The 15,183-nt window shown below is 42.3% G+C and overlaps 1 protein-coding gene across 1 annotated transcript in view; it reads left to right on the top strand.

Moving 5' to 3' along the window:
- LOC149286350 (myosin-10-like) overlaps window positions 1-15,183 on the top strand; it is a 222,921-nt gene that overhangs the window by 160,151 nt on the left and 47,587 nt on the right. The window contains exons 22-25 of the mRNA XM_089494253.1: window positions 781-987; window positions 1,118-1,255; window positions 1,410-1,533; window positions 10,807-10,978. Of these exons, the coding sequence (XP_089350379.1) occupies window positions 781-987; window positions 1,118-1,255; window positions 1,410-1,533; window positions 10,807-10,978 (641 nt within the window). The remainder of the gene's footprint in view (window positions 1-780; window positions 988-1,117; window positions 1,256-1,409; window positions 1,534-10,806; window positions 10,979-15,183) is intronic.

Here is a 15,183-nt window from a genome sequence, read left to right on the forward strand (position 1 = left end):
CAGTTACATATACCAAGACCTGTTCATTCATATATGAAGTAAAATGGGTGTGGGGGGGGGGGGAAAAAATGACTACCACAAAGTTTGACAAAGACTGGTGGTAGAATTAGTGCATGGAAAGAGTTAAAATACTAGCATTTGAAATACCCTGGGGTGTCTAGTCTTCAAAAATATATGGTTTGATGGGGAAATTGCATTGGCCAGCTTCAAAGATGTCCCAAATACCACATGAGGCAGAATTACCAGATTCGGGGGGAAAATGGTTTTGAAATAGCAAACTGCTACTTGTAATTATCGCCCAATAACTTGCAGAAAAAAAATCACCGTATTTTTTTTTTTTTTATAGTAAATTAGATGATATGATAAAAATAATGGTATCTAAAGAAAGCCCTGTGGGTGCACAAAAACATGAGAAAGAAGAAAATTACAGCTAAACAGCAACACTGAAAAATGTTAAAAGAGCCTTTGTCCCAAAGTGTACTACGAGTAAGAAATAGTCTTGTCATTAAGGGGTTGAACAAGCTTACAGTCTAAAGGTAGGATCCATCACACTCCTACCTTGGCTTCTTATGCTCGTAGAATCACTATATACCAAGTCCTAGTAGAGCTGTTATGATATACAAAACATTCCAGAAATGTAACCCCATAACCCCTTAAACCAATTGAGAGGACTAAAACTGTTCTACCAATTTTCCATCCATCACTTTTTCTTATGTTTTACAAAAAGAGAACTGTACCATTTTCCATTGACATCAACATAAAGTAAATCTATTTATGTAGTTATTCGAAGAAAAGACCATTTTGGCAGAGCAACTTCAAGCAGAAACAGAGTTGTTTGCTGAGGCTGAGGAAATGCGGGCAAGACTTGCAGCAAAGAAGCAGGAGCTGGAGGAAATTCTGCATGATTTAGAATCTCGTGTGGAGGAGGAGGAGGAGCGCAACCTAAAACTTCAGAATGAGAAGAAAAAAATTCAGCAGCATGTGCAGGTACAGCATCTTCAGTCTTGTATTAGAATTCCTAGGAACTTTTAAATTACCTTTCTTTACTTTACTACATTGTGTGCACACTTCTTATTTCAGGAATTCTTTGGATATAACTATCTTCTCTGTATTTCAGAACTTGGAGGAACAGCTGGAAGAAGAAGAAACAGCTCGACAGAAGCTTCAGCTGGAAAAAGTAACAACAGAGGGCAAGCTAAAAAAGATGGAAGAGGATATTTTATTACTTGAGGATCAGAATGCCAAGCTTACTAAGGTGTGTATAGCTACAAATAAATAGCCACTAAGTAGGGATTTAATCTACTATAAAATGTTAGAATACTTAAAATGTATATACCTCATGAAACTGTAATCTGAAGAATACCATTATAGAGAAACTGGATTTTGTCATGTGTCTTTAATCCTCTCAGGAAAGGAAGATGTTTGAAGATCGTATTGCTGAATTTACATCTGCTATGACTGAAGAAGAGGAGAAAGTAAAGAGCCTAAGCAAACTTCGTAACAAGTATGAAGCTATCATTGCTGATATGGAAGGTAGGAAGGCCTAGTTACCTTATAAACCTGTGTAATGCAATATTTTTGTACTTTAGTGTTTTAGATCCCATTCATAACCCCCTATTCCATATTGTTGTTGCCTCTCTATTTACAACAACTAGTATAATGGGTAATGAAAAGTAAAAATGCTAAAAAGTAAACGCTAATAGTAAACCAAAATTCCTCTGTAATATTCTTTATTTTGGGGCCAATACAAACTATTGTGTGGAAATCTATTCATAAACAGGACTATGCATAGGACACATGGTCACACATTTAGACTGGAAGAAAGGAGATTTAGTCTAAAGGAAAGGAAAGGGTTTTTTTACAGTTAGGACAATAAGGATGTGGAATTCCCTGCCTATGTTTTTTTTATGCAAAAAACATAATATTCCGCTTACACCTAAAAAACATCTCTCATATCCGCCCATTCCTCACCCAAGAATCCACAAAAACTCTGGTTCATCCACTTATTTCCCGTCTTGACTACTGCAACGCTCTTCTGGTTGGCATTCCACTGTGTGGACTCTCTGTCAGGAACTGGGTCCATACAGGCAACTGTAAAGACCCAGAGCGCCCAAAGATGGAGTTCAGTAGGTATTGCGCAGGAGTGGAGTAGGACAGGGCCTGGTGCAGGGCGACTGCACTCTCCCAGGTGGGCATCTAGGGTTGAGCAGCCACATACCAGCACCCTGACAGAGCAGCTGATGATGTCCAGAACAAGGCAGAACTAAACTTGGTTGGATGTGGAAATCCGAACTAAACTTGGATCTGACAAAACGAGCAAAGCTTGGAAATATCCTGCAGGCACCCTGGAGCAGGCATGATACATAGCACTAGAATCATGACAGGGTGCTGCAGGCTGGGAGTGTGGAAGCTAAGCAGAGTATCAACAGAAACGTAGCAAGCAAGGAGGACAGAGCAAGGAACAGGGAGACCGAGCAAGGAACATAACCAGACAAGACATACATGATACAGGGCACAACAAAGGACGGGGAGCAAGGCAAGGAACACAAGGGAAGGAGAGCAAAGGTACATAAGAGACAGACAAACATACAGGAACTAGCCTAGGACTATGTGATAACAATTGGAGATTCTGTCACATCATATGGCCATAGTATGCTTAGCCCACCACTACGCCAAAGTCTCCAATGACGGTGGGTCCTAATGCTAAGCCCTGTGTCACGACCTCCCTTACACTGGCACTCACCGCGGAAGTTATTCCACCTGGAACACTACGACCAAAGGAGGAGCCCCTGGCAGCAGCACTCCAGGATTTAGATGATCCCAACAGCAAGGAGGCCAGATAAGGTAGGTATAGGTAGAAGATACGGAGTTGGCAGTACAAGGTGAAAGGCTTAGCAAAGACTGGATAGCCGAGCCAGGATACGGACACCGGAACACAACAAGCCGTGATCGAAATCCAGAGAGGGTAGTCAGGTAAGCCGTGGTCGATATCCAGAGAGGGTAGTCAGGTAAGCCGTGGTCGAGATCCAGAGAGGGTAGTCAGGTAAGCCGTGGTCGATATCCAGAGAGGGTAGTCAGACAATTCGTGGTTCAGCAATAAGATCAGCAAGGCAACAGTACAAAATCCGCAGGCAAAGAGAGGTCAGGCAAGCAAAGGGTCAAAAAATAACTGGAAGCAACTCAAAACACAACCGAGCATAAAGACCACAACAGGGTAACTGGCTAGAGCACTTCCTGACTTTTAAATCTGGCGTCAGAACCTAACCCCGCCCCAAGATGACGTCACCGCTGAAGCTCCAGTCGGCCATCCAAACCACGCCTCCAGTTGCGTGGCAACGAAATGCTCCTGCCGCGAGGAAGGGACCGAGTACGGGTAAGTCTCTGACTCCGGGGGTCTCCACTGCTGCAGGCAGGCTGCTGCAGCTTGGTAGGATGATCCCCGGAGGACGCCCTATATGACCCGGAGCTCGGTGGATCCCAGGCATCGGCTTGCCTGTGTTTGCCGGGATCCGAGTCTGTGCCACTTGACCTCGGCGCCCGGCATTCACAGGCATCGGCTTGCCTGTGTTTGCCGGGATCCGAGACCGTGACCCGCGACCCCGGAACCCGGCGTTCACAGGCATCGACTTGCCTGTGTCCGCCGGGACCTGAGGGTGCAGCCCGGGATCCCGGAGTTTGCCGCGTACGGGCAAGCACTTGCCGGTGCCGGCAGGGACCCGGGACTGCGACACCCTGCATACGAAAGTACTGATAAACCAAACACAGAACCGAGAAAGACATACCTTTAGACTGCAGACTGAGACAAACAGAACAAATGGGTGGGACACACATTATAAAGGAAACAGGAGCTGAAGCAAAGAGCAGACTGGAATCAAGGAATCAGAGGTTCAGGACAGCATACAGAAATCCAGGAGTGGACCACAGCAAAACACGGGAACTGAGGCAAGGCAAGGAAAAACAGAGATATGCAGCTCCGCAGCCTGGATGGACCCTGACAGTCTCTCCTCTACTCCCCTGATATGCCATAGTGCACTCATAGATTTGCAGACTCGTTCACAGACTTGTTCACAGACACAATACTTTTATATATAAATACAAGGTTAATCTTCACTGCCCCCAGGATTTAGATTTAGATTTATATATATAGTGTATATGTACCGTTTTATAATTGGCCCCCCTACTTTGGTCCCTGGCCCCCCATGTGCCCCCCCTTTACCTCTAACTTAACCTTATTAAATTAATTAAATTAACCCTCAGTCCTCAGCATTACATTAACCCTGAAGAGAAGACTCCATTAACCATAACTGCCTCTAAATTAATCCTGAAGACCCCATCAACCACAACTGACCCTAAATAAACCCTGAAGACCCTACCAACCACAACTGCCCCTAAATTAACACTAAACACCCCATCAACCACAACTGCCCCTAAATTAAGCCCCTTTCTCCCTGTCCCTCCTTGCAGCCAATCGGCAGTGACTGCAGGGAGGAACTGTAAGCAGTGGCGTCGGCAGGGGGGGCCAGAGGGGGCCATGGCCCCCCCTACATCATGCTGTGCCCCCCGGTGTGCCCCCCCAATTGAAACGCCGGCTTTTTTTTTTTTTTAATAGACCCGGAGGAGAGAGTGAGAGGCGCCGAGCGGTTGCTGAGGAATAAGTTCTCAGCAACCGTTCGGCGCCTCTCACTCTTCTCCGCGACCGCGAGGCCTCTTCCTGGTTCGCAGTGCCGGCATTTCAAGCCGAGCGCCGGTATATGTCGTCATATCCGGCGCCCAGCAGTGAAGGCGGCAGAACCAGGGATACAGAGACCTCGCGATCTCACCGCTGGACAAGCCCAAGGTAAGTGAACTTCAAAGGGGGGGTTAGAAAGTTAGGAGGGGGTTAGAGAGAAGAGGTAGATAGGAAGTGAGAAGGGGTAGATAAGGATAGATTGGGAGGGAGAGGGGGTAGATTGGGAGGGAGATCGGGGTGGATGGGATACATTGGGAGGGAGAGGGGGTACATAGGATAGATTGGGAGGCAGATGTGGTAGATAGAGAGGCAGATGTGGTAGATAGGGAGGGAGATGTGGTAGATAGGATAGATTGGGAGGGAGAGGGGGTAGATAGGATAGATTGGGAGGGAGAGGGGGTAGATAGGATAGATTGGGAGGGAGAGGGGGTAGATAGGATAGATTGGGAGGGAGAGGTCTTTATGGGACAAAAACGGCGTACGTTCAGCTGTTTGGGGACAAAGTTGACATAATGTGTAACTTAGGTGCTGGTCAGGCTCTATATGGGCAGTGTGGACACCAGGGCTGGCTTTGGGGTGTGTGACCAGTGATCTATGCCTGTAATTTAGGGGGTTTTATCTATACCTTTAATGCAGAGTTTATATGTAATTTCCAATTGATTTATATCTGCAAAGCTGGGTTTTGTGTCATTCTGTTCATCTGTATCGGCTATATTTCCATACATTATTAATGTTTACCTGCAAATATAGGATTTGCATGTCTTATTCAGTTGATCAATACCTGGAGTGCTGTTTCCATGTGTTGATTATTTGATCTAAACCTTCAGTGCTGAGTGTACATGTGATTTCCAGTTGATATATACCTGCAATGCTGGGTTTGTGTGTTCTGTTGGTTTATACCTGCAATGCTATGTTTCCATACATTATTTATGTATACCTGCAAATACAAGTTTTTTTTTAATCTCATTCAGTTGCATGTGCTGTTTCCATGTGTTGTTTATTTGATCTATACCTGAACTACAGGGTGTAAGTAAAAGAGCGCTATGGTTTAGTGAATGAGGGGACAAAGGGACTCTGGGGATGATTACAGGGGAGAGGACCTCTCAATGTCATGGTGCAGTCAGACGGAGGGAGCACTGCACTGACTCTCACTGTCTTCCCCTGATCTGCAGTCAGTGTGGCAAATATATTGGCAGCAGGGTCTAATATTAATATATATTGGCTGCAGGGGCTAATATTAATATATATCGGAAGCTGGGACTAATGTTTATATATATCAGCAGCAGGGGCTAATATTAATATATATTGTCTGCAGGGCCTATTATCAATAAATATTGGCTGCAGGGGCTAATATTTATATATATTGGCTGCAGGGACTAATACTATATATCGGCAGTAGGGGCTAATATTAATATATGTTGGCAGCAGGGTATAATTTCTATGTATATCGGCAGCAGGGTATAATATAAGTATGTATCCACAGCAGGGGCTAATATTAATATATATCCGCAGCAGGGGTTAATATTAATATATATCGGAAGCAGGGTCTAATATTTATATATATTGTCAGCAGGGGCTAATATTAAAGAATGAAAAATAACTGCCACTTAAGCTGTTATTTTGAAATCATATTTTAATCACAGTCTTTACTTCAAAGAGATAAGTGCATATTATGTAGTTAAAAATGCACGTCTAACGTGTGTGTGTGTGTATATATATATATATATATATATATATAGTGTATATGTACCGTTTTATAATTGGCCCCCCTACTTTGGTCCCTGGCCCCCCATGTGCCTCCCCTAAATATGAAACCTGGAGACGCCACTGACTGTAAGTAGGAACTGCTGCTGTGAGTCACACTTAAACGGATTATAAAACAAGGGATATTTTTCAGAGCCTTTGCTTTGAAAAAACCCTCATTTTATAATTGAAAAAAATCGATTCAACTAATCGATAATGAAATTAATTGGCAACGATTTTCATTATCAATTATTATCGATTTTATCGATTAGTTGTTGCAGCCCTAGTTACATGACTGTGTGCCATCTGCAAAACATCAGTAGGTGCTTCTTTTATTTCACTTTCTTTCTGTAGTGTCACCATGGATGACCATGAAGGGATGGTAAATCCCAGTCAAGTCTGTGAATAGTTTATAGACTATGTACCTTATCTGCTTGTCTGGCAGTCAAAGAGAATGTTCCCACTTCCACAGAGACCCTGTCTTGTCCAAGATTGTGGTTGAATATCATAAGATGTGGGAACATGTTGCACTTGCTTGTGCTTTCAGAGCCTACTTTATTTCTGTTAAACTAGAGTTTAACTGGAGACTGCAGGAAGGTCTTTTGGTGATTATAATGTAAAATGTATTACATCTCTGGATTTCTGACCCTCACGTTTTCTAATACTCCAGTTTCTGAGGATATTCCAAAGCAAAACAAGCTTCAGCTAAGGCCAGATACCTGGTATGCTGCATAAAGACAATAGAGTCTGCACTATAGCTAAAGAGCTTGCTGATCATAGTATGGACTTTGTGTCTTGGCTAAAACCCATAGTGAAAGTCTGCTACAAGATACCTCTCCAGTTCTTGTAGCAGAACATGGTTTCTCACTTTCCTCCCTGCGATCCCCCCCCTGCACCGATCACACTGTGATCTCTATGCAAGTCCCCACAGATCGCAGTGTCTGTGATCTGTGCCTCATCAGAGCGATCGGACATCCCAGCAGAATGACCTTCCGGGTGGCATTTAAAAATGTAACAGTTTTCCGGCGCTCTCGCCGGAAGCTGTTACATGAGATCGGGCAGCAGAATGCCAGCGATGCTGGCTTCTGCTGACAGGGTGGGGTCCAGGCTGATCTCCAGTGTAGGGGCAAGGATGTGTCCCTGCCGCTGCAAGAAGGTAGGTGGTCCGGTAAGTCCATAGGGGTTTCTTTAGATGCATTTTTTGGATGTACCAGTACATCCATAGGGGACTGAAGGGATTAAGAATCCTTCATCATTGAAGAGAACACATCCCCTTTTCTTGAAACAAAATCTCTGACCTCCCGTTTTTGGTGAGGTAGAATGTTAGCTGCTTTACACCTGGTTCTTTCTCTAATTTAGCCGAAGGAGCCTTGTTTATCACTCCCATCAGTCTTTGTCCGGGGTTTAAGTAAATGTACAAAATTTGCATTGGCCTCCTCCTACCCGCAGCCTTATTTAAGCCCTGCTAACTGGCACTGCATTGCTTGAATATTGCCCAGCTGTGGTACCTGCCTGAGTGCAGTTACCAACCCCTTGTTCTTGCTGCAGCTCATTACCCTACTTGAACCTGCTTGACCTCCCAGATTTTGACCTTTGGCTTGTTACACTGTTGTTCTGATTATCGCCCGTTCCTTAATCTTGGCTTATTAACCTTTTATGATCCTGTGCTTCCTGTCTTTGAACTTGTGGATGTTTTTGGACTACCTGCTACTACCACCTTCTGCCCTAAAGCTCTCTGTTGAGACATGTAGTCTAATCCACAATTTCTTTGAGTCATTTGAAGTGGAATTTGTGTCTATTGTTTGTTTCTATCATTGGGAATGGAAGAGTTCATGTCAAAAGAAAAATATTGTTTGGTATTTTGCTAGTATATCAGCTGAATGTAAACAGTAAGTCTTTTAGAAGTCTTTCAGAGTTTTGGCAGTATTCCTTAAGGGGACTGCCTTGGCATGAGAGGATAGAATAGTTTACCACAACTAATTTTGTATATAAAACCAATAACCATGTATTGGTGCCCCCTAGTGAACTTGAGCAAAGCTTTAAAAGCCACCTTTCTTTGAGATTTTGGGCACAATTTGCAAAATCTCTCTATGTCAAAATATCTGGCCAGTAAAACCTAAACAGTCCTTTCACACTAGTTTTCCCGTTTCGGTATGACCAGGGGGCAATTTTAGAAGAAGATTTCTGCAGTATTGCGGTAACAATAATTGCTCAACTTCTTCATCCCTTTGGTAATCCACTCTATAAAGCAAACTATCTTCTACAAATTTTACATTCTCCTGTCTGTTAGGGATATTGGCAAGAAATTAAGTGGAAAAGAATATAACTTTCTACCAGTTATATAGGTTAGAACTCAAAGTAACTCCAAGAGTGAAATATGGTGCCAGGATCTTTAGATTCCAATACTCTGGGGTAAATTTGGTGAATAAGTCCGTCCTTTTCCTTTTTCTTTTTTTTAATTATCCAAGACATAAGCTTAAAAACAGAGTTTATTATCATAGCCTCCACCTCTTGATTGGAATTCTCCAATCATAACGGTGGGTTTTACCCATAAAAATTTGGATTTCTACTCATATTTACACCGTTGTAATTTCTTAATTTACCTGTGAGAGACGCTCTGGTCTAAGAATTAATTTAAAACCATTACATATGTGTTTGGAATTTATCCTTGGTCACCCTAATCGCCAGGTGTTACCTCCTAGATAGTAACTCAGGCCTTGGTAGTATTACCATGTATCCCCCATTCCAAGTTACATTTCTAAAGATATGCAGCGTCTACTCCTTAACTTTCTCATGGAAGATAACATTAATTGTATCATACATACTGAAACATCTATATACATGAATACTTGTTTGTTCTCTATTATAGAGGGAACAAACACAAAAAGAAATCATCACTACATGATTAAGTAAAATAAAATGGCTCTGACTCCATTTTGTGTTCATGTAAAGTACAGAATATATGGAATACATGTTTTCTATGATAAAATATCTGACATGTCCAACCACAAAAGTGTGATCCTCCCACTGGGCAGCCAAAAACTTTCCTGTGGCATTCTCCCTCTTCTGTGGGTTCATCATTTTGCTTGGGTAATGAATGGGAATAAAATTAGGCTTAACCCTCCCATTCTATAGCTGGCTCTTTTTTTTTTTACTACATTGATCTCAATCGAGATTAGTGTAACTATGGGGTACTTATCTCCCGCTCGCCTGAACCACCGTCCCTCTGAAGTCCCTCAACACCAGCAGCTGCCACCAGGATTCACCAACGCCAACCTCATGGTCTCTGGCTCTGTCAGGCGCGGGCACGCCCCGTGTGGCCAATTTTGTATCGATCCGAACAGCCTCTTAAAGGGACCTGACACCTATGTGTTCCAAGCCTCCTTTTCATCCTGGGTGGGAAATGTGGAGGGGAGACTCCACAGACATAAATTGTCAATAGTAATTATTATATAACAAACTGCAGCAATGAGAAGCTCACAGTCAAGAGTGTAAATCCTCCATATGACGAAAAAATTATATTTGGTAAATAGATAAGTATCTTTATTTTAAATACCTTTGACTTAAAATTAACACGTATTATGATAACGATGTCTTTGCAACGCTAGTTGTACTGTGAATATCGATCACATTCATTTGCAATGTAGAAAACAACCATTGCTTCTCTGTTGTAAACGGCTACAATAACAACCAGTCACCAATTAACCAATCTTATATGACTATGTACAATGTAGTTTTAAATTATAAAGCAAGGTCAATTAAGACATGGTTGAAGGAGCTTAATGTGGAAGAACTTGACTGGCCTGCACAGAGCACTGACCTCAACCCCATCAAACACCTTTGGGATGAAATGGAGTTCATCATGATAGTTTATCATGAAGCCTTTATGGTCCTTCGTATAATTAAATGGCATCAAGAGGAATCCAGATTGGAACGATTTTAATTGAATTTTTGAGAAAAATAAATAAGATTGGGCATCAATAATGATATCAATGGAAATATTTCCAGTAAGATTTTAGAATATAATATGGGTGATCTGAAGTCACGGAGACTGAGAGGAATTTATTATATTGAAACAGGAAAGGGTTAACATAATTAACACATAAGGTAATAGCAGGAGATTACACAGGCAACATCGACACCAGACTAATGTCATCACACATACAAAAATGGCGAATTAGGGAAGTAAACTAGATGTTCCTAAAATGAGCACGTGCAATTTGTATGTATTTATTATTTGTTGACATTCAGGCAATTTAGATCACTCTAGCAGAATTGTTTCATTATAGTAACTGAATAAATCTGCTTCAGAAATTGCTTACAAATTGTTTCAGATCGGTTAAAGAAAGAAGAGAAAGGCAGACAAGAGATGGAGAAGATCAAAAGAAAACTTGATGGAGAGACATCTGATTTGCAGGACCAACTTATAGAACTTCAGCAACAAATTGAGGAGCTAAAACGACAACTAGTTCGTAAAGAAGAAGAACTTCAGGCTTCTCTTGCAAGGTACACCCTGAAAAAAAATATTGGTTAATCATATATATATATATATATGTGTATATATATTGTGGGGGGCGGCAATGACAGTATTCACACAGGCAGCAGGTTTCAAAAGTTCAAGAGGGTGTTTATTTAAATGATTTAGGCACAGAGCACCTTGCAAACAAAACAAACTCTAAGCCTGTCCGGCTCTAACTAAACATCAGGATACACCCCATCCACCACTTTCCCATACACTTTACCATAATATATATATATATATATATATACACACAGTGGGACAAGAAAATATTTAGTCAGCCACCAATTGTGCAAGTTCTCCCACTAACAAAGATGAGAGAGGCCTGTAATTTTCACCACAGGTACACTTCAACTATGGGAGACAGAATGAGACAACAAAGTCCATAAATCACATTGTCTGATTTTTAAAGAATTTATTTACAAATTATGGTGGAAAATAAGTATTTGGTCAATAACAAAAGTTCATATCAATACTTTATTATATACCCTTTGTTGGCAATGACAGAGGTCAAACATTTTCTGTAACTCTTCACAAGGTTTTCACTAGACTTGGGCACCAGGGGGCTCTTCGTGTTCGTCTTCGTGCTCGTCTTCGGGGAAAAAAAAATCTTCGTATTCCGCGAATATTCGCCCGTTCCTGTCTTCTCTTCGGGCGAATATTCGTTTTTTCTTCGTTTTTTCCGGTTAAGGGGTTAATACGGGGTTAACGCAGCTCTGGCGCCAGTACTTTAAATGTGTGTATCAGCAACTCCATTGGTCGCCAGCAGGGGGCCTCCTGCTGTCGACCAATGATCACAGTACCATATATAGCTAATATATTCTCGGGCAGAATATTCTGCTACTCAGTGTAAAACCAACAGAGGGCAGCATTCTGTCCGATGCTATATTAGCCATATGTGGCAGTGTGTTAATTTTCATTTATTAATTATTTAAATAAAATATATTTCCATGATCCGCTGGTCTCCCCACTGCAACAGTTAAATGTCCGCACTCACGGACATTAATTTTGTCGAATTTACAAACTCTTTTTTTCTATTTATTTTGGGTTTTTTTGTATTAAACTGTTAGACGAAAGGATCATGGGAATAAATGCAAATGAGCACACGGCCCCATATGGCTTATATATCTTTGGACAGAATGCTGCCCTCTGTTGGTTTTACATTAAGTAGCATATGTTTGAAATCCAAAGTTATTCTGCTACTCAACGTAAAACCAACAGAGGGCAACATTCTGTCCGAAGATATATTAGCCATATGTGGCAGTGTGTTCATTTTCATTTATTAATTATTTAAATAAAATATATTTCCATGATCCGCTGGTCTCCCCGCTGCAACAGTTAAATGTCCGCACTCGCGGACATTAATTTTGTCGAACTTCCAAACTCTTTTTTTCTATTTATTTAGGGTTTTTTTTGTATTAAACTGTTAGACTATGGCTAATATATCTTTGGACAGAATGCTGCCCTCTGTTGGTTTTACGTCGAGTAGCAGAATAACTTTGGATTTCAAACATATGCTACTTAATGTAAAACCAACAGAGGGCAGCATTCTGTCCAAAGATATATAAGCCATATGGGGCCGTGTGCTCATTTGCATTTATTCCCATGATCCTTTCATCTAACAGTTTAATACAAAAAAACCCCAAAATAAATAGAAAAAAAGAGTTTGGAAGTTCGACAAAATTAATGTCTGCGAGTGCGGACATTTAACTGTTGCAGCGGGGAGACCAGCGGATCATGGGGATATATTTTATTTAAATAATTAATAAATGAAAATGAACACACTGCCACATATGGCTAATATATCTTCGGACAGAATGCTGCCCTCTGTTTGTTTTACGTTGAGTAGCAGAATAACTTTGGATTTCAAGCATATGCTACTTAATGTAAAACCAACAGAGGGCAGCATTCTGTCCGAAGTTATAGTAAGCTATTTATACTAAGTTAAATGTCCGTACCGGCGACTTTGTTGGTCGCTGGCACTGACATTTAACTGACACAGTGGGGAGACCACTGGTGTCCCTGCTGTGTCAGTTAAATGTCCGTACCAGTGACTTTGTTGGTCACTGGCACGGACTTTTAAGTTAACTGGTGCAGCAGGGTCCCAGGTTGCTTTTTTTTTCTGCCTAGCAACTAGTGGTAAGGGGCCGTGCGAGTGAGCCTATTGGTCGCTTGCACAGCCCTTTACCCTACAGATTTCTGCTCCCATTATCCAACGCAGCATTGCAGGGGTTAACGGGAGCGGAAATCAGGAATTAAAAAGGCTGTGCAAGTGAGCCTATTGGTCACCTGCAGGGTCTTCCTCTGGCATCAACCAATTGTTTGATGCCAGAGGAAGACCCTGCAGGTGACCAATAGGCTCACTCACACTGCCCTGTAACCCCTGACGACGAACCTTCTGATTTCCACTTCAGTCAACTCCCGCGATGCTGTGAAGATAAGGTAAATTAGATGGGGGAGGGACCGGGTAGATTAGTAGACGAAGGCGAAGATTCTTCGTGTGTGAGTCTTCGTCTTCGCCTACGTTTTACCTGCACTGTCTTCTCTTCTTCATGTCTTCGGAACGAACACGAAAACGCACTCTTCGTGTTCGTTTTCATGTTCGCCCGAAGACGAATGCACAAGTCTAGTTTTCACACACTGTTGCCGATATTTTGGACCATTCCTCCATGCAGATCTCCTCTAGAGCAGTGATGTTTTGGGGCTGTCACTGGGCAACACGGACTTTCAACTCCCTCCAAAGGTTTTCTATGGGGTTGAGATCTGGAGACTGGCTAGGCCACTCCAGGACCTTGAAATGCTTCTTACGAAGCCACTCCTTTGTTGCCCGGGCGGTGTGTTTGGGATTTCATGCTGAAAGTCCCAGCAACGTTTAATCTTCAATGCCCTTGCTGATGGAAGGAGGTTTTCACTCAAAATCTCACGATACATGGCCCCATTCATTCTTTCCTTTACACGGATCAGTCGTCCTGGTCCCTTTGCAGAAAAACAGCCCCAAAGCATGATGTTTCCACCCCCATGCTTCACCGTAGGTATGGTGTTCTATGGATGCATTCTTTCTCCTCCAAACATGCATTCTTTCTCCTCCAAACATGACGAGTTGAGTTTCTACCAAAAAGTTCTACCTTGGTTTCATCTGACCATATGACATTCACCCAGTCCTCTTCTGGATCATCCAAATGCTCTCTAGCAAACTTCAGACGGGCCTGGACATGTACTGGCTTAAGCAGGGGGACACATCTGGCACTGCATGATTTGAGTCCCTGGCAGCATAGTGTGTTACTGATGGTAGCCTTTGTTACTTTGATCCCAGCTCTCTGCAGGTCATTCACTAGGTCCCTCCATGTGGTTCTGGGATTTTTGCTCACCGTTCTTGTGATCATTTTGACACCACGGGGTGAGATCTTGCATGGAGCCCCAGATCGAGGGAGATTATCAGTGGTCCTGTACGTCTTCCATTTTCGAATAATTGCTCCCACAGTTTATTTCTTCACACCAAGCTGCTTGCCTATTGCAGATTCAATCTTCCCAGCCTGGTGCAGGTCTACAGTTTTGTTCCTGGTGTCCTTCGACAGCTCTTTGGTCTTGGCCATAGTGGGGTTTGGAGTGTGACTGTTTGAGGTTGTGGACAGGTGTCTTTTATACAAGTTCAAACAGGTGCCATTAATACAGGTAACGAGTGGAGGACAGACCAGACTCTTACAGAAGATGTTACAGGTCTGTGTTTGTAGGTGAACAAATACTTATTTTACCGAGGAATTTACCAATGAATTCATTAGAAATCCTACAATGTGATTTCCTGTATTCTTTCCCCCCATTCTGTCTCTCGTAGTTGAAATGTACCTATGGTGAAAATTACAGGCCTCTCTCATCTTTTTAACTGGGAGAACTTGCACAATTGATGGCTGACTAAATATTTTTTTGCCCCACTGTATATATGTATGTAAAATATACATCAGCCATAACATTATGACTTCTGAGAGGTGAAAAGAATCTTGTTATCATGGCACCAGGCAGCAAGTGAACATTTCTTCCTCAAAGTTGATGTGCTAGAAACAGGAATAAAAAAAGGGGCAAGCGTAAGGATCTGAGCAACTTTGACAAGGGTCAAATTATGAAGGCTAGACAACTGGGTCAGAGCATCTCCTAAACTGCAGCTTGTGTGGGGTATTCACAGTCTGCAATTGTCAGA

This window comes from Sceloporus occidentalis, unplaced genomic scaffold, assembly GCF_023333645.1.
Source record: "Sceloporus occidentalis isolate IW3139 unplaced genomic scaffold, rSceOcc1.0.p SCAF_70, whole genome shotgun sequence".
NCBI lineage: Eukaryota > Metazoa > Chordata > Lepidosauria > Squamata > Phrynosomatidae > Sceloporus > Sceloporus occidentalis.